This window comes from Oncorhynchus masou, chromosome 13 (assembly GCF_036934945.1).
Source record: "Oncorhynchus masou masou isolate Uvic2021 chromosome 13, UVic_Omas_1.1, whole genome shotgun sequence".
In the NCBI taxonomy this organism is placed as follows: domain Eukaryota; kingdom Metazoa; phylum Chordata; class Actinopteri; order Salmoniformes; family Salmonidae; genus Oncorhynchus; species Oncorhynchus masou.
The window spans coordinates 70,084,699-70,109,806 of record NC_088224.1 but is presented as its reverse complement, the minus strand read 5'-3'; the positions used below and the strand labels follow the sequence as shown (position 1 = coordinate 70,109,806).

Here is a 25,108-nt window from a genome sequence, read left to right as displayed (position 1 = left end):
TTGTCTGGGTCTGTATGTGTATGTGGGTGTTTGTGTTTTTTTGTACGTGGGTGTTTGTGTTTTTGTCTGTGTCTATGTGTACGTGGGTGTTTGTGTTTTTGTCTGTGTCTATGTGTACGTGGGTGTTTGTGTTTTTGTCTGTATGTGTACGTGGGTGTTTGTGTTTTTGTCTGTATGTGTACGTGGGTGTTTGTGTTTTGGTCTGTATGTCTACGTGGGTGTTTGTGTTTTTGTTTGTATGTGTACATGGGTGTTTGTTTTTTTGTCTGTATGTGTACGTGGGTGTTTGTGTTTTGGTCTGTATGTGTATGTGGGTGTTTGTGTTTTTGTTTGTATGTGTACATGGGTGTTTGTTTTTTGTCTGTATGTGTACGTGGGTGTTTGTGTTTTGGTCTGTATGTGTACGTGGGTGTTTGTGTTTTTGTCTGTATGTGTACGTGGGTGTTTGTGTTTTTGCCTGTATGTGTACGTGGGTGTTTGTGTTTTTGCCTGTATGTGTACGTGGGTGTTTGTGTTTTTGTCTGTATGTGTACGTGGGTGTTTGTGTTTTTGTCTGTATGTGTACGTGGGTGTTTGTGTTTTTGCCTGTATGTGTACGTGGGTGTTTGTGTTTTTGCCTGTATGTGTACGTGGGTGTCAGCACGTTTATTTGTATTGTGCTTTCTAAAATTATCCCTGAAATTTCTATTGTCTGTTCTCCTTTTGCATTCGTACAGTGTGATACTGTGTGACTCACAACTCTTAGAGACCTCTCAACTCTAATGATGCAGCAGTACAAAGAGAGGTTTGCTTTCATGATGGAATGAAACATGCTTTTCTCTACAAGGACAATGATGCCTCTGCCTTTTGAAAACACTTCAGAGAAAAGCACCAAAACGTTTTAGAGCCCAATGTCTGCTATTTGTGTGACCTCAGTCATTGGTTCATCCCAGTCCTTTCTCCCCACAGGAAGCTGCACAGTGAAGGAGAGAAGGAACACGGCTGTGAGTTTTGTGGCAAGCACTTCATGGACAGTGTACGGCTCAGGATGCACATGCTCTCTCACTCAGGTAACGCTGCCATGTAATGCCAATAATAGAGTACATTCCATGTCCAACACCCATAACAGGACTGTACTGTTTTCACATGCACCTGTTCATGATGTCACACGTATATTAGAAGAGTGAGGAACATGAGATCTGTGTTAAAGGAAAGAGACTTCTTCCTGTCTGTCGCCTGTCTGTATGTGTCAGTTCTTCAGGGTCTCTGTCTTCTCTTTGTCTTCTCTCTGTTGTATCTGTCTGTGTGTGTGTGTGTGTGTGTTTTCGGAGAGTCTGTCTGGGTCCTCGCCAGCTCTGTCCCTCTGAGTGATGACATCATCAGCTGCCGGCAGGCCTGGGTGTTCTGCCAGTGTTCTGAAGCGTGTGTGATGGCTCGCTCGCAGATGTGTGTCCAGGAACACACTGTACCCAAACTGCGACTTAATCAGACCTGACTGCTCTCCCAGCCACTTTATCCAAAATAGAGCAGGAGAAGGGGAGGGGAGAAGGCGGAGAGAGGGGCTAAAAATGAAACTAAAATATAAACAGAAACTCCACTCTGATGTTAGGAAGAATAGACACAAGGAATGCTATACCTCCCTGGCTTTCCTCTCCTCTGATATCTGTAAAAGTGTTAGGAGATGACAGACGGCTGACAGATGAGAGGTTCCCTTTCTCCAAACAGTGCTCATAAACTACCTGACCTCCTCACAGTAGACATATTTTAAATCCAGGTGTAGATTTAATGATGAGTTTGAAATTCCATGTTTGGAACTCCGTGATGGGAACACAATAGCTGCATCAGGTCTAGACACATTCTACTAGTTGGCTAACGGCTACTCTCCTTTACTCATCCTGTCTGCATCGGTATGACCTGATGAGACATACTGGCTATAGTGTGTGTTATATAGGCCTGTTACACGTCATTTAGATACTTTGATCTTTCATTACAAAATAGATTTCTGAAACCTTCTTTCATCTGGTTTGTATTCACACACAAAATATATAGCCTCTGTATTGTACAAAGAAAGAGAGTTTGATCTTATTTCATTGTCATTGTGTGTTGCCGTATAGCCCATAGCAGCCTTTAGATCCTCTGTTGGTTGCTAAGGAGCCAGTGCTCCACAGCTCTAATGGGCTGATTTGGTATTCAGCTCGATGCTGGCTCGTATTTTGGTATGCCAGACAAAGTGTTTTGATGGAGGGCTATTGCAGCCGCGTCTGGAGACAGTTTGATGGTTTATGGATGAGAGCACACTCCATGCCTTTGACGGCACAAGACAATGTTCTCTTCTTCCCTAATCACACACAACCTCCCAACAGCACAACATAACACACTGGACACACTGTCACAGAACATAACAAACTGGACACACTATCATAGAACATAACACAGCCAAGGACAGCCCTGCAGTACATCACAATACATCTAGGTAAAGGATACATAGTATGCTGAAATGTTTTGGTTTCACGAAAAGGATCTGAAATGAGGTGAAATCTGTGGATGAGGTGGTTGTAGCTACAGCACTGGGACTAGTGCAGCTGTACAGGGAGGTGGGGAGAGTTGAAAGAGGACTACATTTAGGCTGTAGCGCTCCCAGTTTCCAAAGCTTGTGGGCGTTTTAATGAGTCATTTTAACTTCATTTAAAGCCAGCTGAGCAGAAAATAGATCAGTGAAAGAGCCCTGGGCCAGTATGGATCTGAAACCGATTTACATCTCACCGAGAGCCAGCCCACATCCAAACAGCTGGGAGTGTATAGTGTGTGTGTGTGTGTGTGTGTGTGTGTGTGTGTGTGTGTGTGTGTGTGTGTGTGTGTGTGTGTGTGTGTGTGTGTGTGTGCGCGCGCGCGTGTGTGTGTGTGTGTATGCATGTACTCACTCACTGTGTGCAGTATCACTATTTAGCAGAGCAACTGGCATCTCCTATAGCTGAGTGGTGTCATTGCCCTTGTCTCCTCTGATCTCTTCATAGGTGCAGACAAGGGCATTCTAAAGGTGAGCAGGGTGCTGTGTGTTACTGAGGGAGATGGCTAGGGAGTGTTGACTCTGGAGGGTTTCTGATAAAGGCCTATGCTGCGGGCTCAGAGCAGATCGTCTGCTGTGCACAGAACACCCAGTCCTTTTGTGGCAACTCAGGTAGACAGGCTGCACACTGTTCAGAGCATGATAACAGGGTAAATACAACTCTTCAGCTAAGCTCCTCACTGTGGAAGAGAGAGGCCACGGAACACTGTCTGGTGCCTTTGTTTGGCCAGAGTTGTGTTTTTTCCACTGGGTTTTGTTCTTTTGTACTGTGTGTGACTCCTTATGTAATCGTAAACAACCAAAAGTGTTTACAGAAGAGAATGGGTACTTAGGGACTTTTAAATAGAGCATTGCATTGGCTAAAGGTTTGATATGGATTTTAATCCAACAGCTTTCTCACCTATACAAAATGTGGTTTGATTCTGAAATAAAAGTGCAGCTTTTATAGCCACCTGAGATTCAGATGTTGATTGATTGCCATAACCATAAATTCAAATTCAGTTGCACCCTCTACAGCATGATTCAAATAATTTTGTACAAGTTGCTGGCTGTTTTCTCATACTGTATACTTGAATGTTTACATCTCACAAAATAATGTACACCAAATGTTGAGCGTTTGAAGATGACACGTGACTGTGATTTCCCCCTGCAGCTGGAGCTGAGGCCCTGGTGTGTGATCAGTGTGGAGCTACATTCTCTGCTGAAGATGCTCTGGAAGCCCACAGACAGACACACACAGGTACTGTCTTACACACACACGCACGCACACACACACACACACACACACACACACACACACACACACACACACACACACACACACACACACACACACACACACACACACACACACACACACACACACACACACACACACACACAGGTAACACCCACAGACAAACATAGCTCACGGATGAAAACGTGCAGGTACCCAATGACTCACAGACACTCATTCACCGCCCTTAAACAAGCAGGCTACAATTGACAGGATACTGTTTGAGGTCCGTATTTGTAATGTATTCTGTCTTTCCTGCTGCTCATTCAAAAAGCATTTAATAAATATATGGCTATGGGGTTTAACATTCTTGTCATTGTGCTGGCAGGGTTAAACTGTCCCTGTCATGTTGCTCCATAATTGATCAGCGAGGACGGGAAGGCCCTATCAGATATCACCCACTTATATCTCCTGGCATCCCATCTGGGTGCGGGCCTATTTACCACAGGGCTGGCAAGCCTGACACACCAGGCACGCCTAGGCCACACTGCAAGTACATGATATTGTCATAGATATGCCATGCATCTAGGCCATGTGCGTGAGGAGCTGAGAGGATATTTACTCTATTGCTCAGACTCACATCAACAACTTGAATCAACACATTTTGTTTGGGAATGATCTCATGGTGATAGACTGACTATTTATCCTCTCCAGCTCAGAAGATAATGGACATCAGTGCCTGTGAACTATTCTGAAACACAATGGTTCTAAATAGCTAGACGCTCCTCTAATCAGCTGACTGAGTATCTCCTATTAAAGTTATACAAGTGAAGTTGAAGTCAAAGCTGCCTGTATATATTCCAAATATTCAGACCCTCTCCCAGTGCCTGAATCCTAGTCATTACAGTATCTAAATCAAACTCTACCCTTAATGATCTTAAACAAACCCCATACTGTCGATCCACGCTAAGTGTCTGAATCCACACCTTTGCTGCTACTGTCAGAGAAAACTGAGAACCTGCTCCGAAGCGTTGGGATGTAACTGTAACTCCAGGTGCCACACACAGTATGAATAGTTAATACCTGGAGACATGGCGGGGTGTTAACGAGTTTCTGCCTCCTCGCCCTCAGGTTGTAAACATCCAGGGCTCAGTTGTTGGCCTGGCAGCGTATCTAGTACAGGGTACAGGAGGGCATTACTCACTTATTTTGTCATCATCTCAGCTTGGTCTGGTGTGACACATGACCCTCTTACTGCTACTTTGTACTCACAGGCTGTGCTCTGACTGGAATAGTATGATTTATTTGAGCTGTTTGGTGGTTTTAGGGAATTCAGTTCCAGTGGGCATTCTCTTTTAGAATATGCATTCACTGTACATTATAATCCTTCAAGTGTTTTTATACTTTCAACTTCTGCACTCAAAAAGATGTTGCATAAAGCTTATTTCTTAAAATATATATATATATATATATATATTTATATTCTGACATTTCTGCTTATTTACCTTCTTCAGTGTGTAACCTATACACTGAAGAAGGATTCATGGGTTTTACAGACCAACCAAACTTTTGGGAGAGCGCTATGGTCCTCTTTTGATTATACTTTCAACACATCCTAGGTTTATAACCTTTGAGATCATTGGCTGAATGAATCTTGTTACCATGGTTTTGTATATCGCCATGTGACAGTATGCCAGTAAGCCAAACAAGTTTCCTCTTGGCACATTATCACAGGTCAGACCTTAGCAGCTGTAGCCCTTTAGTTTACTGATCCAGCCTCCTCAAGAAGGAAGACACCCCTACTTGACAAAGACCTTGTTGGCTCTCATATCAATCACACTACAGGGACTGCAATGCAGAACCTAGCTTATTTCCAGTGAGTGAGAGTGTGTTTTGGCAATGTGAATGTCAGAGGCGAGTGGCCGTGGGTTGGCGTTATGGGAAGGGGGTGAGACCGTGTGGAAGGGGCTGGTTAAGGGGGAGTTCCTGAGGGCATTGATTGCGAGGGTTGGTGGCATTGGATGCAAGGACTCCCAGGAAAACAACATCATGTGCTGCTGTTTACTCAGTCCCCACCACAGCCCTCTCTGTCACAGTCTCCGTTCGCTCTGCCTCTGACCTACTTGTGAGTGCCCAAAATAAAATAATGGAACCGTCTCAAAACCTCTCACCCAACAATGACTTTATTTCATCAGACCATGTTAACAAAGTTCTCTGTGGTGTCATCTTGTTTGAGCAGTTTTGGAAAAACCCAGGAATTTGAGCAAATCATAGAGCATAGAAATGGACTGCATATGGTGCAGAATATAGTGGCTAGCCATTCTGCCAAAATGCCTGCAGGAGAAGGCCCTAAGAGTGCTGTCTTTGTGTGTTCTTACAAACAGCTGCCCTTAAACTACACGTTAACACTTCCTCTGCTGAATGTCTACAGTACACATAACCAGTGGCGATTTTAACATGGAAATCATGGTGGGGCAAAAAAACAAATGTGGGATGCATGCCAGCAAAGCCACTACACTACACAACACAACACTAAACAATACATTAATTGCACTATAACTGTGACAAACGGTGCCCACAAACTGTTAGGGTCCCTATAGCAGTCCCAACACAATACCACTGTGAAACCTGGCAGAGAAACAGTTAATTCAGCATAATGCACTGCTTTAAAAAAAACAGCTGATATGGCTTACTTGTTTAAACAAATGTGGTTTCTACTGACAAATAAGATGTACAAACTATGGCATAAGGGGACAACAAGCAAATAAGAGGCAATCTCTAATTTCGATTAAGACATTATTGAGTGAGCAACAACGGATGTAGTCAATATATAACTATTTGTTCAGCACTTTTGAAATGTAGAGCGACAGAATTCAGAACATGGGCCATTCTTACAGTGTACTCCCTGTACACAAGTCAGAACTGTAGGATAAATAAAGGGGGCAAATAAACAGACAGTGAAAGCTCTTACAATATTCAATGATTACATTTCTCTAAAACTGGTTATAGGCTACATGTGCACCACCAAGTTAGAACAGTAGGCGAAATTAAGAGGAGAAAATAGACCAAATTATTAGGGTGAGGCACATTGAACGCCGTTTGGGTCTTTGGGTGTCAAAAAAGATACACGTCATATAACAAACACCATTTGACCCATTTAATAAGCTTTTTAGACTTTACACGTCAAATAACACAATTCTATTATAGAATGTTGTGTGTGCTGAATTTGCACATGCAAGCCAAGCGCCACCACTACTATCAGTAGCACTGTTAAAGCGGTACAAAAAAAGTTAGTAAACAAGCACACACCGGCCAGGAACGATGTGTTTACAATACCGCCTTGGTGAAAATAGACCAAATTATTAGGGTGAAGCACATGAGCTACTAGGTATTCACCCACTTGGCATTTTTCCTATTTTATTGCCTTACAACCTGAAATCAAAAAAGATTTTTGGGGGGTTTGTATCATTTGATTTACACAACATGCCTTCCACTTTGAAGATGCAAAATATTTTTTATTGTTAAACAAACAAGTAATAAGACAAAAAAAACTGAAAACTTGGGCATGCGTAACTATCCCCCCCCCCCCCGAAAAAAAGTCAATACTTTGTAGAGCCCCCTGTTGCAGAATTTACAGCTGCAAGTCTCTTGGAGTATGTCTCTATAATCTTGGCACATCCAACCACTGGGACTTTTGTCCATTCTTCAAGGCAAAACTTTTCCAGCTCCTTCATGTTGGATGGGTTCCGCTGGTGTACAGCAATCTTTAAGTCATAACACTGATTCTCAATTGGATTGGGATTTGACTAGGCCATTCCAAGACATTTAAATGTTTCCCCTTAAACCACTCTTGTGTTGCTTTAGCAGTATGCTTGGGGTCATTGTCCTACTGGAAGGTGAACCTCCATCCCAGTCTCAAATCTCTCGAAGCCTGAAACAGGTTTCCCTCAAGAATGTCCCTGTATTCCCAGATTCCCAGTCCCTGCCGATGAAAAACATCCCGATGCTGCCACCACCATGCTTCACTGTGTGGATGGTGTTCTCGGGGTGATGAGAGGTGTTGGGTTTGCACCAGACATAGAATTTTATTTTATGGCTAAAAAGCTACATGTTAGTCTCATCTGACCAGAATACCTTCTTCCATATGTTTGGGGGAGTCTCCCACATGATATTTGCTGAACACCAAATGTGTTTGCTTATTTTTTTCTTTAAGCAATGGCTTTTTTCTGGCTTAAAGTGGTCCTATGGACAGATACTCCAATCTCCGCTGTAGAGCGTTGCAGCTCCTTCAGGGTTATCTTTGGTCTCTTTGTTGCCTCTCTCATTAATGCCCTCCTTGCCTGGTCTGTGGGTTTTGGTGGGCGGCACTCTCTTGGTAGATTTGTTGTGGTGCCATATTCTTTCAATTTTTTAATAATGGATTTAATGGTGCTCTGTGGGATGTTCAAAGTTTCTGATCTTTTTTTATAACCCAACCCTAATCTGTACTTTTCCACAACTTTGTCCCTGACCTGTTTGGAGAGCTCCTTTGTCTTCATGGTGCCACTTGCTTGGTGGTGCCCATTGCTTAGAGGTGTTGCAGACTCTGGGGCCTTCAGAACAGATGCATAAATACTGAGATCATATGACAGATCATGTGACATTTAGATTGCACACAGGTGGACTTTATTTAACTAATTATGTGACTTCTGAAGGTAATTGGTTGCACCAGATCTTATTCAGGGGCATTGCATATGCACGCATCACTTTTCAGTTTTTTATTTTAATCTTTTTTTAAACAAGTTGTTTTTAATCATTTCACCAATTTTGACTATTTTGTGTATGTCCATTACATGAAATCCAAATAAAAATCCAAAATAGGTAAAACACCAAGGGAGTTTATATATATATATATATATATATATATATATATATATATATATATATATATATATATATATATATATATATACATATATATACTTGTATATATATACAAATTGGGGGGGGCTTGCCTGTTTTGCATGTTATTTTGGCATTAATACGTGTCACATATCAGTTTACAAACAGTGTAAAAAAATATATAAATCCATATATATATATATATATATATATATATATACTTTTTTAACAAAAAAAATTGTCTCTGCCCACTTGCCCTGAGTGACAGGTCGCCACTGCACATAACCCCTATTATACAGAGATCACATCCTACTCCATCACACGTTATTGTTTATTCAATACTGCCTCAGTGCATAATGAAATAGACCTCATCTAATTGTGCAATAATTATTGTGCAAGCTGCTTTCACAATAATGAATATGCAATTGGTTAAAATGTATACCCCTTATTCCACTTAGAATAGCTAATCAGTGGTACAGATCTTCACCTACTGAGTCATACTGTACTCTACTTACACCCCAGTCTATTTTGCTGGTCTCTAGCTATTTTGGGTTGTGTACACAGTACACACTGCCTAGTGCTGGCCTCGACCCTGTCTGGTGAATGCTATTGGGAAAATATGCAAAAAATGTTTGAATCCAAACTATAGATTGGAGACAGCAGGTGACCTCAATGAAATGGGCCATGGAAGGTGGAATGGTGGTTAAACACCAGCAACGTATCTCTTGTTGCATTAATTATTGAGCTGGTTGTTCCTCTCTCTGGTAGATTAGCAGTCTGCTGACCAGTGGCTGGCCTACTTGGAATCATCTGAGGTCCTGCATTTTTTTATTTTACCTTTATTTAACTAGGCAAGTCAGTTAAGAAAAAATTCTTATTTTCAATGACGGCCTAGGAAGAGTGGGTTAACTGCCTGTTCAGGGGCAGAACGACTGATTTGTACCTTGTCAGCTCGGGGATTTGAACTTGCAACCTTCCAGTTACTAGCCCAACGCTCTGTCTTTAGGCCTGTCATAACATTTAGCCTACGGGGACCCAGTCTGAACTAAGTGAACAAAATTGGTTGTAAACATCTTTCCTATGTCTTTTCAATGTCTTTTTTTAACCACAAAGACATATTTCCAACATATTGAGCTCATAGGGAAGGCACTGGGTTTTCCCCCTGCAGGTCTGGTGCTCATTGCTCAGTGTAATGTACATAGTGTATATGTGTAACTGGGTCACAGGGGCAGCTAGTGAGTGAACATGCTCAGGCGAGCCATACTAGGACTTTTACTCATAGCACCTTCATGTTGAGCCAATCAGTTATAGCTCCTTTCAGTGAATCTGACTTAATCCAATAAACATGCTCTTTGAAGAGTGTGACATAGTACTTACTACTCTTTCACCATTCTTAAGAAAATTAGCTCTATAACCATTCACATCTTCTTTTGTATACTGGTTTAAAGGAGCAGTCCATGGTTGCTTTGTAGTGGAGTTATGGTGAGACCTGCACAGAAACGTGCTGTTAACACAGACCAATGAGATTAGATTGAGATCTGTGGTGAACTAAACCAAAAGACAGAGAACGTTGCATAGATCTGTATAAACATTATGCAATCCCTTGTTCAATTTGTACTGGGTTTACTGTAGGATTCTCAGGGTGGGGAAACTTTTGTTGGTCTTTAGAAAAGGAACAGGCTTTGCTTATTTGTGAATGGAGGGATTAGTTTGAACACTTCACCCCAAGGAGGACCATGATCCAATCTGGTTGCCTAGAGACATGTTTTTGTCTGTTGAGCCACTTCGTCTGTGTTCCCTGCCTTAGTTGGACTATTGACTGGCTGTTAAATGCTCCCATGTCATGTTCTGATCTGATGTCTGATCTGATAAATGATTGACGTTTAATTAAACTACCAGGCTGATATTCTCTTCCCTTCTCCTAGCTAGACATTCTCCTGGCTCCTTTTTTTTCAGATTGGAACGTAGGAACTCTGGAATTAGTTTAGTTCTGTGTACACTGTCTAAAGTTTACAGAGAGAAACTAAACTGAAGTTAAATAATCTTTCTCTGTGGAATGTCTGCAAGGTCCCTCCCCTGTGTGACTCAATAGTGAGGCACAATGCTCAGTCAGCCATCCAGCCTTTGAGGAATACCATTGATTACATGGTGTTTACCACATTGAGGACCTAGGGTCAAGAGGTCAGAACACCAAATCCCATTCTCTTTGTCTGGTTAAGGTTGAGAAAGCAGGGTGCAGTGGGGGCAGTGGCATGCCTATTGGAGATCGGGTTTTCTTACAGAAGGGCTACTCTGCACTAAGGAGGAAAGCCTTCTGGAAAAGGCTGCTGTGAAAGCAAGTGTTTTTGTGTGAAAATGAACAGGGTGCACTGGTGCAGGTAGTCATCAAACTAATGAATGTCAGCATATATTATTATATTATACATACTGTTTGTGCTGCACTTCTGACTCTGTCACTTTTATCTACTGGGACTACATTGCCTTGCAAAAGTATTCATCTCGTTGGTGTTTTGCCTATTTTGTTGCATTACAACCTGTAATTTAAATGTCTTTTTATTTGGCCTTCCTGTAATGGACATGCACAAAATAGGCCGAATTGGTGAAGTGAAATGAAAAAAAAGATTTCTTTCAAAAAATTCAAAAAAATACAAACTAAAAAGTGTTGTGTGCATAATGTATTCACCCCCTTTGATATGATGCCCCTAGATAAGATCTGCTGCAACCAATTACCTTCAGAGGTCACATAATTAGTTAGATTGCACACAGGTGGCCTTTATTTAAGTGTCACATGATCTCAGTATATATTCACCTGTTCTGAAAGGCCCCAGAGTCTGCAACACCACTAAGGAAGGAGTACCACCAAGCAAGCGGCACCATGAAGATGAAGGAGCTCTCCAAACAGGTCAGGGACAAAGTTGTGGAGAAGTACAGATCTGGATTGAGTTATAAAACAATATCAGAAACGTTGAACATCCCACGGAGCACAATTAAATCCATAATTAAAAAATTAAAAGAATATGGCACCACAACAAACCTGCCAAGAGAGGGCCGCCCACCAAAACTCACGGATCATGCAAGGAGGGCATTAATCAGAGAGGCAACAAAGAGACCAAAGAAGGCCTGTGGGAGACTCCCCAAACATATGGAAGAGGGTACTCTGGTCAGATGAGACTAAAATGTAGCTTTTGGCAATTAAGGAAAATGCTATGTCTGGCGCAAACCCAACACCTCTCATCACCCGAGAACACGATCCCCACAATGAACCATGGTGGTGGCAGCATCATGCTGTGGAGATGTTTTTCAACGACAGGTACTGGGAAACTGGTCAGAATTGAAGGAATGAAGCATGGCGCTAATAACAGCGACATTTTCAGTCTTCCAGAGATTTGAGACTGGGACAGAGGTTCACCTTCCAGCAGGACAATGACCCTAAGCATACTGCTAAAGCAACACCAGAGTGGTTTAAGAGGAAACATTTTTAAATGTCTTTGAATGGCCAAGTCAAAGCCCAGACCTCAATCCAATTGAGAATCTGTGGTATGACTTAAAGATTGCTGTACACCAGCGGAACCCAACCAACTTGAAAGATCTGGAGCAGTTTTGACTTGAAGAATGGGAAAAAAACAGTGGCTAGATGTGCCAAGCTTATAGAGACATATCCTAAGAGACTTGCAGCTGTAATTGCTGCAAAAGATATAAAAGGTATACTACAAAGTATTAACTTTGGGGGGGGTGAATAGTTATGCACACTCAAGTTTTCAGTTCTTTTGTCTTATTTTTTGTTGGTGTTTCACAATAAAAAATATTTTCCATCTTCAAAGTGGAAGGCATGTTGTATAAATCAAATGATACAAACCCCCCCAAAAATCAGACCCGAACACAGACTTATGGGAATGGTCATTAAATTGACATTTTGAGAATGAAGGAATGAGAAGATTTGAGGAATGACAGCGCATGTCAGAATGTTGATACTGAGTGAGAAAATGTTCTAAGGAAAACATTTGATCATACAGAAGCAACTGTTGGTGCTGTATCACTTGGGGTCTCCTCCAGCATGTTGGCGAAGCGTAGAGAGCACTCCTCCTGCTGGCTGCAATGAGATTGTATGGCTTGACACGTGTCTTAGATTATTGTTCATCCGGATAAAGCAGCACAGAATGGATTCAGTAATTCCTAAAGGTCTTTTTGCTTTTTAGGATACATCTCTATTTAGCCTAGACTTTTGGTGCATTCCAGTCAAGGCTCTTCTTCTTTAGAAATAATCAGAAACCAAAGAAAGTAGATAGTCAGCTGGACAGTGAGACTTGACAGAGAAATGTTCCTGTCTAGTTAGGGTTTGGGGCGGTACATGGAAGATCTTTTGTCCATCAGTAAAACATTGTGATCCGTGGATGAGAAAAGCCCTGATCATTAGGCTTATACACAAAGCCTGGAAGTGTAGGAGTTGCATGAGGAGCCTATGACTAATGGGCCGAGCCATTGGGGGTCTGTACCACATTGTGTTTCTATTGTGAAGATAGATGGCCACTGGAATAAAGCTAGTGAACAGGTGCAGTGCATTCCAGTAGGCTCGCTTTCTGATGTATGGTGTGGAGTGGATAACATCTCTCATCTTCTCTCTTCTTTGTTAATGAGTAGAAATAATGCTAAATTCTCTTAGTGCCGTTTAGGGCAAACCACAGCAAGCTCATAGCCTACTTTAATTCCAGCAAGTCCCATGATCAATATCTAATAACGAGAGAGAAAAGAAAAATAACACAGATGCATGTAATCTTAGAAATATTCTGAATATTAGTAACACAATTCATCCTATAAATTGGGCCTGATGTAAGCTAGGCCTTTCACGTTGTGTATTCCCAGTCGTTTGTGAAGAGGACCGCGTGGAATGTGAGGCACTAAGATACTGACTGACTCCTTCAGAGTAGGTTATGTAGTGATTCAATAAGTGAAGTGTATCTATGAATCATCATGACTAAAATAAAAGGAAAATGTTGGAGAATTTAAAAAAATGTATATTGCAGGAAAATGGTAAACAATAGAGAGATAATATGATTTATTGCTGAAATTAAATCAATGATTGAATATAAATATCCTTGTCTGTTAACTTGATTGAACTCCAAACACTGTCTGAAAATCTCCTGTCTTAGTATGAGTGTGCTGTATCTCATTCCCTGCACTAATTCCAATTTAATTGCCAGTTGCCTCAAGGCACTTCAATAACAGTAACAAATGATTTGATTTAGTGGACCTCATCAGACTGCATTTTAAATGCAACTCAGCAACCCCACTTGAATTCCAATGAAACGCTGGCAAAGCCTCCTGTTTACTAATGATCCACCGCTGGATATGTCTGATTGAATCCCAGTCGTGAGCAAATGGGACCTGCGTTGTAAATGATCCTCAACCCGAGCAGACAGAAATACCGACCTCATAACCTAACATTAACCACCTCTGCAAGACTCATTATTATCAGTGGAATTGATTACTGAGGATTCAGTCCTACCTCACATTTGAATTTTCATGAGAGGGATAAGCAAAGGGGTCATTGAATTGTGATAAGAAAAAGTAAGAACCCTGTATATTGTATGTGAGAATTTAATGGTGGTTCTTCACAGATCCTGTGTGAGTAAAACTAGCCTGTGTTTCCCTATCGGTATTCCGCTCCACTCTCAGCGCAACAGGAGAGCAGCCCCAAAGTGATGCCAGGTCACACACGGGATTAAAAGGATTGTGTTTTTCCTGCAGTCCTGCCTTTAATGGCTTGATATCGCTACTTAACATTCAGCACATAGCTCATAGTGTAGGCATCGTTCAGGGTGGAGCTGCTATCAGCCTCTCTCTGTGAACAGACACAAACGACTCCAGAGGCTGCCTGGAGCACAGGCTTGATGGGGATTGAAAATAATAATTCCTCTTTTAACATCCCATAAGGAGAAGGCATTGATTATGTGATTGACAGTTCTAGCATCCTGTGTATTGCGTAAAAATTACATCTCTCAAAGACAATGACTTCCAAGTCAACGTCAATCAGAAAAGTGTATAAAGTCAAACTGAATGTATTTCACGCCTGTCAGGGGGGTTAGTTTAGGTAGAAACACTTTGCTCTTTGAAAGAAGTGTTCTCCTCAGAACACTCAGAGTCTCAGGCTCAGAGTTGAGTGACCCAGTTTCCCTACTGAGTGTATGTTTGGTCCTGAAATAACTGTGTCTGTGTCTCTGTGTGGTCTCCAGGGACAGACATGGCAGTGTTCTGTCTGCTCTGTGCCAAGCGGTTCCAGACCCAGAAGGCTCTGCAGCAGCACATGGAGGTTCATGCAGGGATGCACAGCTACATCTGCAGCCACTGTGACCACCCCTTCCCCAGCCACACCACCCTCAAACGCCACCTGCGCTCACACACAGGTAAGGACTGCATCTGTGTCCATTGTCATCTTCATCATCCCCATCATCATCACAACTACTGTTTTCATCATCATCACTGTTTTCAACGTCACCATTACCACTGTTCTCATCATCATCATCATCGTCACTGTTTTCATCATCATCATCACTACTGTTCTCATCATCATCATCATCATCATTACTGTTTTCATCACAATCATCGTCATCACTGTCATATCCATCAACATCATCGCCTACTCTAACACACAATCCAAAGCTGCAATGAGATTCCCATAAACCTCAAGCCTTTAATCCTTAAATACCTTGAACTACTACTTCTCTCTTGGCACTAGACTGAAGTAGCATAAGACCAGAGTTTTTCAATTACAGTCAGTTTCACTAATTTGATCATGTCTACATTCACTTAACGTTAATAAACTCCGCAATGATTCACTTTCCTGATGACAGCAATGCTCCAATATGGTCAGTATTATGTTTGAGGCTATTTTATCCGGTGGATGTTTTTGGGTTCTTAGACACAGGCTTCTAGGCCCCTGCGATTCATGTCTGTCATTTCTACTGCAGTTCACCCCAAATGACAGAGCAAACCAAAATAAATATCTGAAGAACAGCAAATGTCTGTGTTATTCTCTGAGTTAGTCAGTGGTGCCCTAAGGGTGGGGGAGAGGGGGGGGGACATTTTTACTGAAAGGTTGCCCCCTTCTTCAGATCCACGTCTATATTGAATAAAAACATAATTGATATGAAGAGACAGAAGGGAATCGGAGTTTGCCCATCGTTGTGTGTCTTGTTTATACCACGGTCATCTTGGTAGTGTCATTGTGTAAATGTCATGTGTCTTGTAGCATGGGGGGCTTTGTGAAGCACCAGGCTATAATGAGTAGTGCAGTGTATTGTCCCACTTGGCTGTTGCTGTGGACACTGAGCTAATGAGACACATAGGTCATTGCAAATGACTCAAAGCCACAGCCTCAGAGAAAGATGGATTAACTATGGAGAGACCCACATGTCTGGAAGACTTCTATTAGCTGTCAGCAAGCAGCCAGATGGAGCGACATTATTATCATAACATTATTATATACAGTATATTATATTATATTATTATTATATATATCTGAAAGCACAATCTTTTTTTCAGCCTGATATGCAAAAAGGTTCTGTTTCTATAGACCTGTACATCTACATCTATCATATGCAAGTAGTAGTCACGTTAAAATAAGTCTTTGATACTGTTTCTTTGCTGATGAGCGGAGGCCTACCTGAACCGTTTGATACTGTTTAGCATTATGACACCTGTGATGTGTGTCCAACCTTTACCCAACCTGTGTCTAACCTGTGTCTTCAGGTGACCACCCGTTTGAGTGCGAGTTCTGTGGGAGCTGTTTCCGGGACGATGGCATGTTGAGGGGACACAAACGTATCCACACGGGAGAGAAGCCTTACGAGTGTAACGGCTGTGGCAAAAGGTTCAGCCTCAAGCACCAGCTGGAGACCCACTACCGCGTACACACAGGTTAGAGAGCAGTGTCTGGCCGTAATAACACACACACTATCAAATCAGAACAGTGCATGGTCATAATAACAACACACTCACACGTCAGATTGTCTTGTGTTCATGACAGCATACACACAGGTCAAACCAATGTGTGTCAGATAGTACCACTGGTTTTAGTGCATAGTCAAGGAAAGGTTTCACGACTATGCCGTTGTATTCCTATAGGCGAGAAACCATTTGAGTGCAAGATCTGTCACCAGCGATCCAGAGACTACTCTGCCATGATCAAGCACCTGCGCACCCACAACGGAGCATCGCCCTACCAGTGTACCATCTGCCAGGACTTCTGCCCCAGCCTGGCAGCCATGCAGAAACACATGAAGAGCCACAGACCCGAGGATGTGCCCCCGGACTGGAGGATAGAGAAGACCTACCTGTACGTATGCTACGTCTGACCAGGTCTTAGACACTAAGACACACTATCCTAGGAGTGGACAGGTTTTTCATTGTATTCTTTCCTCTAAAGAAGAGTAAGTTGATCATTTCTGTGGTTTGATTGGTTTTATCACTGCGTATGTTTTGAAGGCTGAAAGACAACTGGTCAGGTTACCACAGCAGTGAAAGTGTTATCTGTTATTACATCAAACCTGCGTATGTGTTGAAGACTGAAATACTACTGGTCAGGTTACCACAGCAGTGAAAGTGTTATCTGTTATTACATCAAACCTGCGTATGTGTTGAAGACTGAAAGACGACTGGTCAGGTTACCACAGCAGTGAAAGTGTTATCTGTTATTACATCAAACCTGCGTATGTGTTGAAGACTGAAATACTACTGGTCAGGTTACCACAGCAGTGAAAGTGTTATCTGTTATTACATCAAACCTGCGTATGTGTTGAAGACTGAAATACTACTGGTCAGGTTACCACAGCAGTGAAAGTGTTATCTGTTATTACATCAAACCTGCGTATGTGTTGAAGACTGAAATACTACTGGTCAGGTTACCACAGCAGTGAAAGTGTTATCTGTTATTACATCAAACCTGCGTATGTGTTGAAGACTGAAAGACGACTGGTCAGGTTACCACAGCAGTGAAAGTGTTGCACTAGAAGGGATATTGAGTTCTATCTGCTGTGACTGTGATTGTGAGATGTAGAACCCAACTTCTCTGGTATAATTGCAATACTATACTACATAGATTGATTGAGATAAACAATCATTTCCTGGCTTATTATTTCCTGTTATAGATTTTTTGGGGTGTTGTTTGTTTTCTGCATGTTTTACTTGAATGTTGTCCATATGCTTGATTTAATTTGTCTTATTTTTCAGTGCGCATATTACGCATATGATTTTCCTTACCTGTCAGTTAGTCTGTCTGCTCATGCTGATTGACAAGCATTAAGGTGCAACAGGTTTTGATATTTATGTCGTGCATCGTTTTTGTTACCAAATAGGTGTTGGTTATTTTGACCCAACCTCAAGGCCGTTTATTTTGTTATTAGAATAAGTGCTACCTCTTCAATCTTCAACTTTTGCACAGAGGCAATAGCACATCTTAGAACTGGTGTTTTTCATCGTGTTTTCATCCATCATCTGTAGCTTTAACTTCAAATGTCCTTTTATATTGGCGAAACGGCTTGAAATGTTCTGAGAATGAAGTAATGGAATTGATTCAGACGGTTGCCTGTTGGGTGGAAAAAAGATTTGAAAGTCTTTAAAGTGACTTTTATGTGTATCATTTTTATAAGTTGAATTATAGCAGTCTGTTAAATCACAGAATTCAATTTTTCTCTAAGTAATGAAAAAGACATAAAATCTGAATAAAAGTGTTGGCTTTTTTACTAAACGTGAAAATATTATTCTGTAAAGTTAAATGGCTAAAAGCAGGTTATCGTCAGTTGTCTGTTGCTGTAAATGTGATTGTATCTTATTTCTAGATGAGAGCCAGATGAGGGATTCTCTGATTTAAAGATGTTGTATTTTTGTATTACAGTGATCTGCAATTTGTTTACATTTGATTTGATTTAGGAAACATCTTTTCTTGTGTGTTTTGTAAGTCTCTGGAGTCTGATTTGAGTAAGAGCCCTCCCTGTGCCTCTTTTATAAATGGAGAATAGATGTGCTGAATACATGAACACAGTACATGTATGTTGTATTGATCGTTGTTGTTCCTGGTTGTTTGTTTATTGCTAGTGAAGAAATGACTTTCACTGCCATGCCGTAGTAGACCCTATTGTCTAAACATTGTAATTTGAAATAAGATACTTCTAATGACTATGGTATTATATGCCCCAGGCACCTCATGCCTCAAAGCAACAAGTGAGATTTTCTTTCAAAATGTTCTGTCATGTCAAAGTAAATTTGGATTGTGAATTCATCAAATGGGAAAAATGCACAGAAAACACAGAATACATAGTGGTATTGTTAATCATCTTTATAAAGCTAAACGTTGGGCATAATATGGGTCTAACACGATGGCCTTCTAGAACAAACAGCCAGCACTCAGTGCCATGAAAACTATTAAAAGTATCAACTCATCTTCACTGTACTGCTTTCTATTCTATACTGAACAGAAATATAAACGCAACATGCAACAATTTGAATGATTTTACTGAGTTACAGGTCATAGAAGGAAATCAGTCAAATACATTCATTGGGCCCTAATCTACGGATTTCACATTGCTGGTCAGGAGCGCAGCCGTGGGTGAGCCTGGGACACCATAGGCCCACCTACCTGGGAGCCAGGCCAAGCCAACCAGAGGTTTTTCACCACAGAAGGGCTTTATTACATACAGAAATACTCCTCAGTTTCATCAGCTGTTCGGGTGGCTGGTCTCAGACCATCCTGCAGGTGAAGAAGTCAAATGTAGAGGTCCTGGGCTGGTGTGGTTACACGTGGCCTACGGTTGTGAGGCTGTTTGGAATTACTGCCAAATTCTCTAAAACGATGTTGGAGGCAGTTTATGGTAGAGAAATTAACGTCCAATTCTCTGGCAACAGCTCTGGTGAACATTCCTGCAGTCAGCATGCCAATTGCATGCTCCCTCAAAACTTGAGACATCTGTGGCATTGTGTTGTGTGACTAAATGGAACATTTTTGAGTGGCCTTTTGTTGTCCCCAGCACAAGGTGTACCCGTGTAATGATCATGTTATATAATCAGCTTGTCGATATGCCACACCTGTCTAGTGGATGGATTATCTTGGCCAATGAGAAATATGTAAATAACACGGATGTAAAACTATTTGTGCACAGAATTTGATAGAAATAAGATTTTTTTGTGCATATGGAAAATAGCTGGTGTCTTTAATTTCACCTGATGAAACATGTACCAACACTTTACATGTTGCATTTATATTTTTGTTCAGTGTACATACACATGCACTATAAGGATCTTAGGATTTCCGTGGTGGACCAAAACTAACAGAGCACTTTGAAAAAAAGCTTTTCTTTGATCTTTCTATGTTGTAACAAAACAGAAGTTGTATTATTTGGTGTGTGTACTATAAGGATGTGATGATCATCATTTAGGTAGATATTATGTAAATGTTTGTCTACCTCAGCGCCAGTTCAGTCAGTGCTTGTCCTGGTGTCCAATCAGGGTTGTTCTTCTTGCCATGTGTGTTAAATCCTTTTGCATTACAGCTTTGTAACACTGTGTGTGCAGGTGTTTTCTCAGTGTGGTTTCAGGCACAGCTCTCTTTACGCATCAGTGTTCTGTGGCATGATGAAAAAATAATAAAACAATTTTACAATGCAGGCCTTTATTGTGTCATCAGTCAAGTAAAGTGATTTCTTACTGTGTGTTTTTTTCTGCATACTATTCACATGCACTACAGGAAAATGTTCAATATTTGAATATGTTAGAAAATATCCTAATGTAAATCCATGACGGTTGAGTTAATAATAATAATAATAATACATTTTGTTTGCGCCTTTCAAAATACACCAAGGAAACATAAAATAGCAAAAATGAACATGACAATTAAAAAGGGTTGTGTTTTCCTGTCTCACTGTAGCATGCAGCTGAAGTCATGACAGGCGGTTTGGTGACCCTTAGTGGCACGATGCCAGACTAACAGCTGGGTGGGTTTGACTAGCTGCTACAGATGAGGGAAGGGATAAGTCGCTGCCTCTCTGCCCTCCCTCCCTCTGCTCTACCACACACACTGTTGTGTCCACCACTAAGCAGAATGGCAGCCATACAGTAACTGAATCCAGTCAATAACAAGAGGGAATTCTTCATCACAGGTACTACCTTTGTTTATGTTCTTGTTTCTATGTTTATTTGTGGGATTGGGATGTGGTGGTATAGACCATAGCAATGCTGTGTTTACATGTTATAATGGAAACTCAGTAAAAATGTAATTCTAACTTACTGAATCGAAAAACCAGTGGTGTAAAGTACTTAAGTAAAAATGCTTTCAAATACAACTTAAGTAGTTTTTTGGGGTATCTGTACTTTACTTTACTATACTACTACATTCCTAAAGAAAATTATGTACTTTTTACTCCATACATTTTCCCTGACACCCAAAAGTACTAGTTACATTTTGAATGCAGGAAAATGGTCTAATTCAATATTTATACTTTCACTTTTGATACTTAAGTACATTTTAGCAATTACATTTACTTTTGATACTTAAGTATATTTATAACCAAATACTTTCAGACTTTTACTCAAGTATTATTTTACTGGGTGACTTTCTCTTTTACTTGAGTCATTTTCTATTTAAGTTACCTTTACTTTTACTCAAGTATGACAATTGGGTTCTTTTTCCACCACTGCGAGAAACAAAATAAAAATGGAAACACAGCATTGCTATGGTCTATACCAACACATATACTTCCACCAGCAGAGCATAGTGACAAGACAACATGACTTGGATATAGTAAAGAAGCTCCTACTTTGTTTCCAATGATGGAAAAGTCCACTAGTGTATTATGATTGTGCTGACATAGAACTATCCTGTCCTGTTTATGTAGTTGATGAGCATGAGATCCACCAAATGTAATGGAGCCATTTTGAAAAGATGAAAGGTGGGCTAAATTTAGTTACACATGTGCAAAAGGATTATCTCCTCTGTAATCTGATGAAATCCATGGTCATGCTCTGTAGACGAGCAGATTGATTAAGAGCTGGTGATAATGTAATCTCCTCTGTTTAATTAGTGTGAGCATGGTGGGCAGCTAAAGCAAACCACATTACCCACCATCTGGACTGGAGACTGACTGGAGCAGCAGCCCTGCTCTTATCCACCCTCTCCATCGTTAGTTTTTACAACAAGACACAAACAAGGACATGTCAACGCTTGCTCTATGTTCTCAGACTGGATACAAGTGTCATCCTGCACACATCATTAAAAACTATTATTGTTAACAGGATTTTTGAACCTGCGCAGGTGATAAACTTTTTTCTAGTTTGTCTTGTTGACGGTATAAACGGTGGACACTCCTGTCGGTTTGTCTCGGTTTCCAGCCATGTTCTCCACGGTGATCTCCAACAGCTGTGCACTCTATGGGGACTATGACAACTATGGACCTCCCCCATACCCCAGGAAGAACATCAGACCCAGAGCTCCACTTCGACACAACCCATATAACCCATACAGGCCATACCTGAGGAGGGTCAGTATAAGATGACTGGTTTATTATTGTGTTGTTGTCAACATCGTCACTGTTCGATTTCAGTTGACACCTTACTGTCTTGATGTCTTTATTGCAGGTGGACACAAGAGTATCTTTAGCCAATCCCAATAAAATCTCCAGGACCACCAGTAGGGGGCAGTATGTCACCATGCCTGTTCACCATCCAAAGCTGCATCCACTGCCGGTCAGTCAGAGGATTATCCAATCACAGCACAAAGCAAGACAGACCAGGAGTGCTGAGAGGTTCTCCAGTTATGATACAAGCTCCTGGATTGAGAAAGGCTCTAGTAAACCTAATAGAGGGAAGAAAACACAGAAGGCCACATCTTCTTCCAAGAGTACAGGAGACATAAGACACAAGAGTTCCAGTTCTAATGGTCGCCAGCACCATCGCTACTTCACCAAGGATGGCATGTGCCGTGGCTCATCATACAGTTCCAAGAACAAGATGTGTGACCTGATCGGCACCCTGGTGGATCTGAAGTACAGCTGGATCCTATTTGTCTTCACCCTGTGCTACATCGTCACCTGGGCAGCCTTCGCAGAGCTCTACTTCCTGGGTGCCTGGCTGCGTGGTGATATGGAACACATACAAGACCCGCAATGGCAGCCATGCTTTGAGAAACTGGACAGTTTCCATTCGGCCCGCTCTATCTCCATGGACAGCCAAGTCATCAACGGCTACGGCTCTAGAGTGGCCTCAGCCAACTGCATGGACGGGCTGGTTCTCATGATGGCACAGTCCATCATTGAATCAGTGTTAGACACCCTGATGCTGGGCTGCATCCTGGCCAAGCTAGCCAGGCCTAAGAGGAGGCTGCCCACTCTGTTGTTCAGTCAGCACTGTGTGGTCTCTGAGAGGGATGAGAGGCTGTGCCTGATGTTCAATGTCAAGACTCTGAAAGAAACACACATGCTAGTGGCAGAGATAAGAGCCAAGCTGATCAAATCTCACCATACCAAAGAGGGAGAGTTCATCTTGTTGGAGCAGAGAGAGCTGACTCTGGGGATGGGGCCAGATGGAGCCAGGCTGTTCACAGTGGAGCCCCAGACCGTGGAGCATGTCATTGATGAACAAAGTCCTCTCTGGGGCATCAGCGCTGACTCTTTAGAGTGGGATACCTTTGAAATTGTGGTCATGGTGGACGGAGCCGTTCAAGACGCAGGTTTGTACTGAGAGGTGGGGAAATCTGGAGTTGGAATAAAATAACTGTTTGGGGTATTTCAATCAGCGAAAAAGGACACCTGTCATTTTTCAAATTAATTGTTGTGAGTTATTTATATGTTATCATTATCAAAACATGATAAGTGTCAACTGAAATTGAACAGCAGATATATATAATATAATATGTATTTCTTCTCAGGCACAGCCTTCCATGTGAGGACCTCTTACACAGAAGATGAGATTTTTTGGGGACAGCGCTTTAAGTCACACAAGCCACTAGAAAAGAGGGGGATTGGTTCCAATCACAAGACCTCTGATAAGAACTATAAGGTCCAGACTGCCACACACAGTGACAGAGAGATGGCAGTGAGACAAAGACATGAGAGATCTCCTGGACATGACACAGACTCTGTCCCCTCCAACATGCCTACAAGGAAAGTGCATTACCAGTATTTATCTGATCAAATGTTACTGTGCAACTCAGTCACAAATAACATTGGCACAGGAACTAGGAAACTTAGTAAGAATGAGTTCTTTATATAAATATTGACATTTGACATGTTGGCATAGAAGTGTTAATCAAAGTTTATGAAATCAAGCCACACTGTACATATCCATCAGAATGTTTATACAATGTAAATAAACACATGCTGATGACCAATATCTAAAGCTGCCATTTATACATCGAATTGATCAAACTTTCTGAATACTAATTTGTAAACGTGAGAATAGCACTTGTGTGATATACAGTTACAATTGTGCTGATTGTATTAGTTCTTATTGGTCTCCTTACAGTATGCAAGAAATAACAAAAGGTATCTCACTGCCCATACATCAAGCTCTACCAATTAAGATTTAAATGATGAGTGTCATTTAATGATTGTATTGCCATGTGCTGTGTCGATTTGATAAACGGACAAATGAATGTCAGTATTACTGTCTATTCACTAGCAAAGGAGATATCAAATTCACATACCATCATAGACTCTTGCCAAAGTTGATATTTATGTAAATTTACAGTATGTGTTACAATTCCCTTTAATCAATCCATTATGTTTTTGGATGTAAACCCAAACTCATTCTCAGTCTGCATGTCAACACACAGTATTAGTCTGCCACATCCACCTCAGGTCACAGTAGACGGACGGACGGACGGACGGACGGACGGACAGACAGACAGACAGACAGACAGACAGACAGACAGACAGACAGACAGACAGACAGACAGACAGACAGACAGACAGACAGACAGACAGACAGACAGACAGACGAGAGTGGGTTTGACTTGTACATAATTTCATCTGACAGTGATTCAGATGAACCAAAGAGATGCAGGTCGTTTCCGGGATGCTGCTTGGACAGTCCGAGTGTAAGGAATGTTTTCGCTGGCAGTTATCCTCCTCACCTGGCTCTCCCCAGGCCTAATCCCATACCACACCCATGGGAGACCATGCATGTCAAAGGTACCTTCTGCTGGCTGCCATTCTAGATGGCAGATTAAATCTACAATTTTTTATTAGGAACACCTTGATGTTCTCAACTTAAATAGATGAGACTGGATTAATTAAACTTGCTGTAAGGTAGAAGATACATTTTCAAAAAATACTTCTTACCCATACTTAACTGTAAACAGATGAAAAAGTCCAAATTGTATCATGTTTTAATTAACATATTTATTTGTATATCCTTATCAAATAAAATATGATTCACTCAAAAAAAATGTCGTCGGTTGGTTATTTTTTGTACTGCACCTGATG

The 25,108-nt window shown here is 41.4% G+C and overlaps 2 protein-coding genes across 2 annotated transcripts in view; both read left to right on the top strand.

Moving 5' to 3' along the window:
• The window catches only part of LOC135552962 (zinc finger and BTB domain-containing protein 16-A-like), a 28,941-nt gene extending 8,645 nt beyond the window's left edge, over window positions 1-20,296 (top strand). Inside the window, exons 3-7 of the mRNA XM_064984929.1 lie at window positions 949-1,049; window positions 3,699-3,785; window positions 14,873-15,043; window positions 16,389-16,556; window positions 16,764-20,296. Coding sequence (XP_064841001.1) covers window positions 949-1,049; window positions 3,699-3,785; window positions 14,873-15,043; window positions 16,389-16,556; window positions 16,764-16,993 — 757 coding nt within the window. The 3' untranslated portion in view covers window positions 16,994-20,296. The remainder of the gene's footprint in view (window positions 1-948; window positions 1,050-3,698; window positions 3,786-14,872; window positions 15,044-16,388; window positions 16,557-16,763) is intronic.
• A 1,581-nt stretch (window positions 20,297-21,877) lies between these two features.
• Window positions 21,878-24,072, top strand: LOC135551531 (G protein-activated inward rectifier potassium channel 3-like). Its single transcript, XM_064982738.1, has 3 exons — window positions 21,878-22,165; window positions 22,263-23,352; window positions 23,551-24,072. Exons 1-3 carry the CDS (start codon window positions 22,019-22,021, stop codon window positions 23,892-23,894), a joined length of 1,581 nt encoding a protein of 526 aa, XP_064838810.1. The 5' UTR covers window positions 21,878-22,018; the 3' UTR covers window positions 23,895-24,072.
• The last annotated feature ends 1,036 nt before the right edge of the window (window positions 24,073-25,108 follow it).

Bases quoted from the DNA above. Each gene is read 5' to 3' on its own strand.
- LOC135551531 (XM_064982738.1), top strand. From the start codon at position 22,019: ATGTTCTCCACGGTGATCTCCAACAGCTGTGCACTCTATGGGGACTAT. The intron at 22,166-22,262 runs GTCAGTATAAGA...TCTTTATTGCAG, and splicing joins ACAGGCCATACCTGAGGAGG to GTGGACACAAGAGTATCTTT. The intron at 23,353-23,550 runs GTTTGTACTGAG...ATTTCTTCTCAG, and splicing joins CGGAGCCGTTCAAGACGCAG to GCACAGCCTTCCATGTGAGG.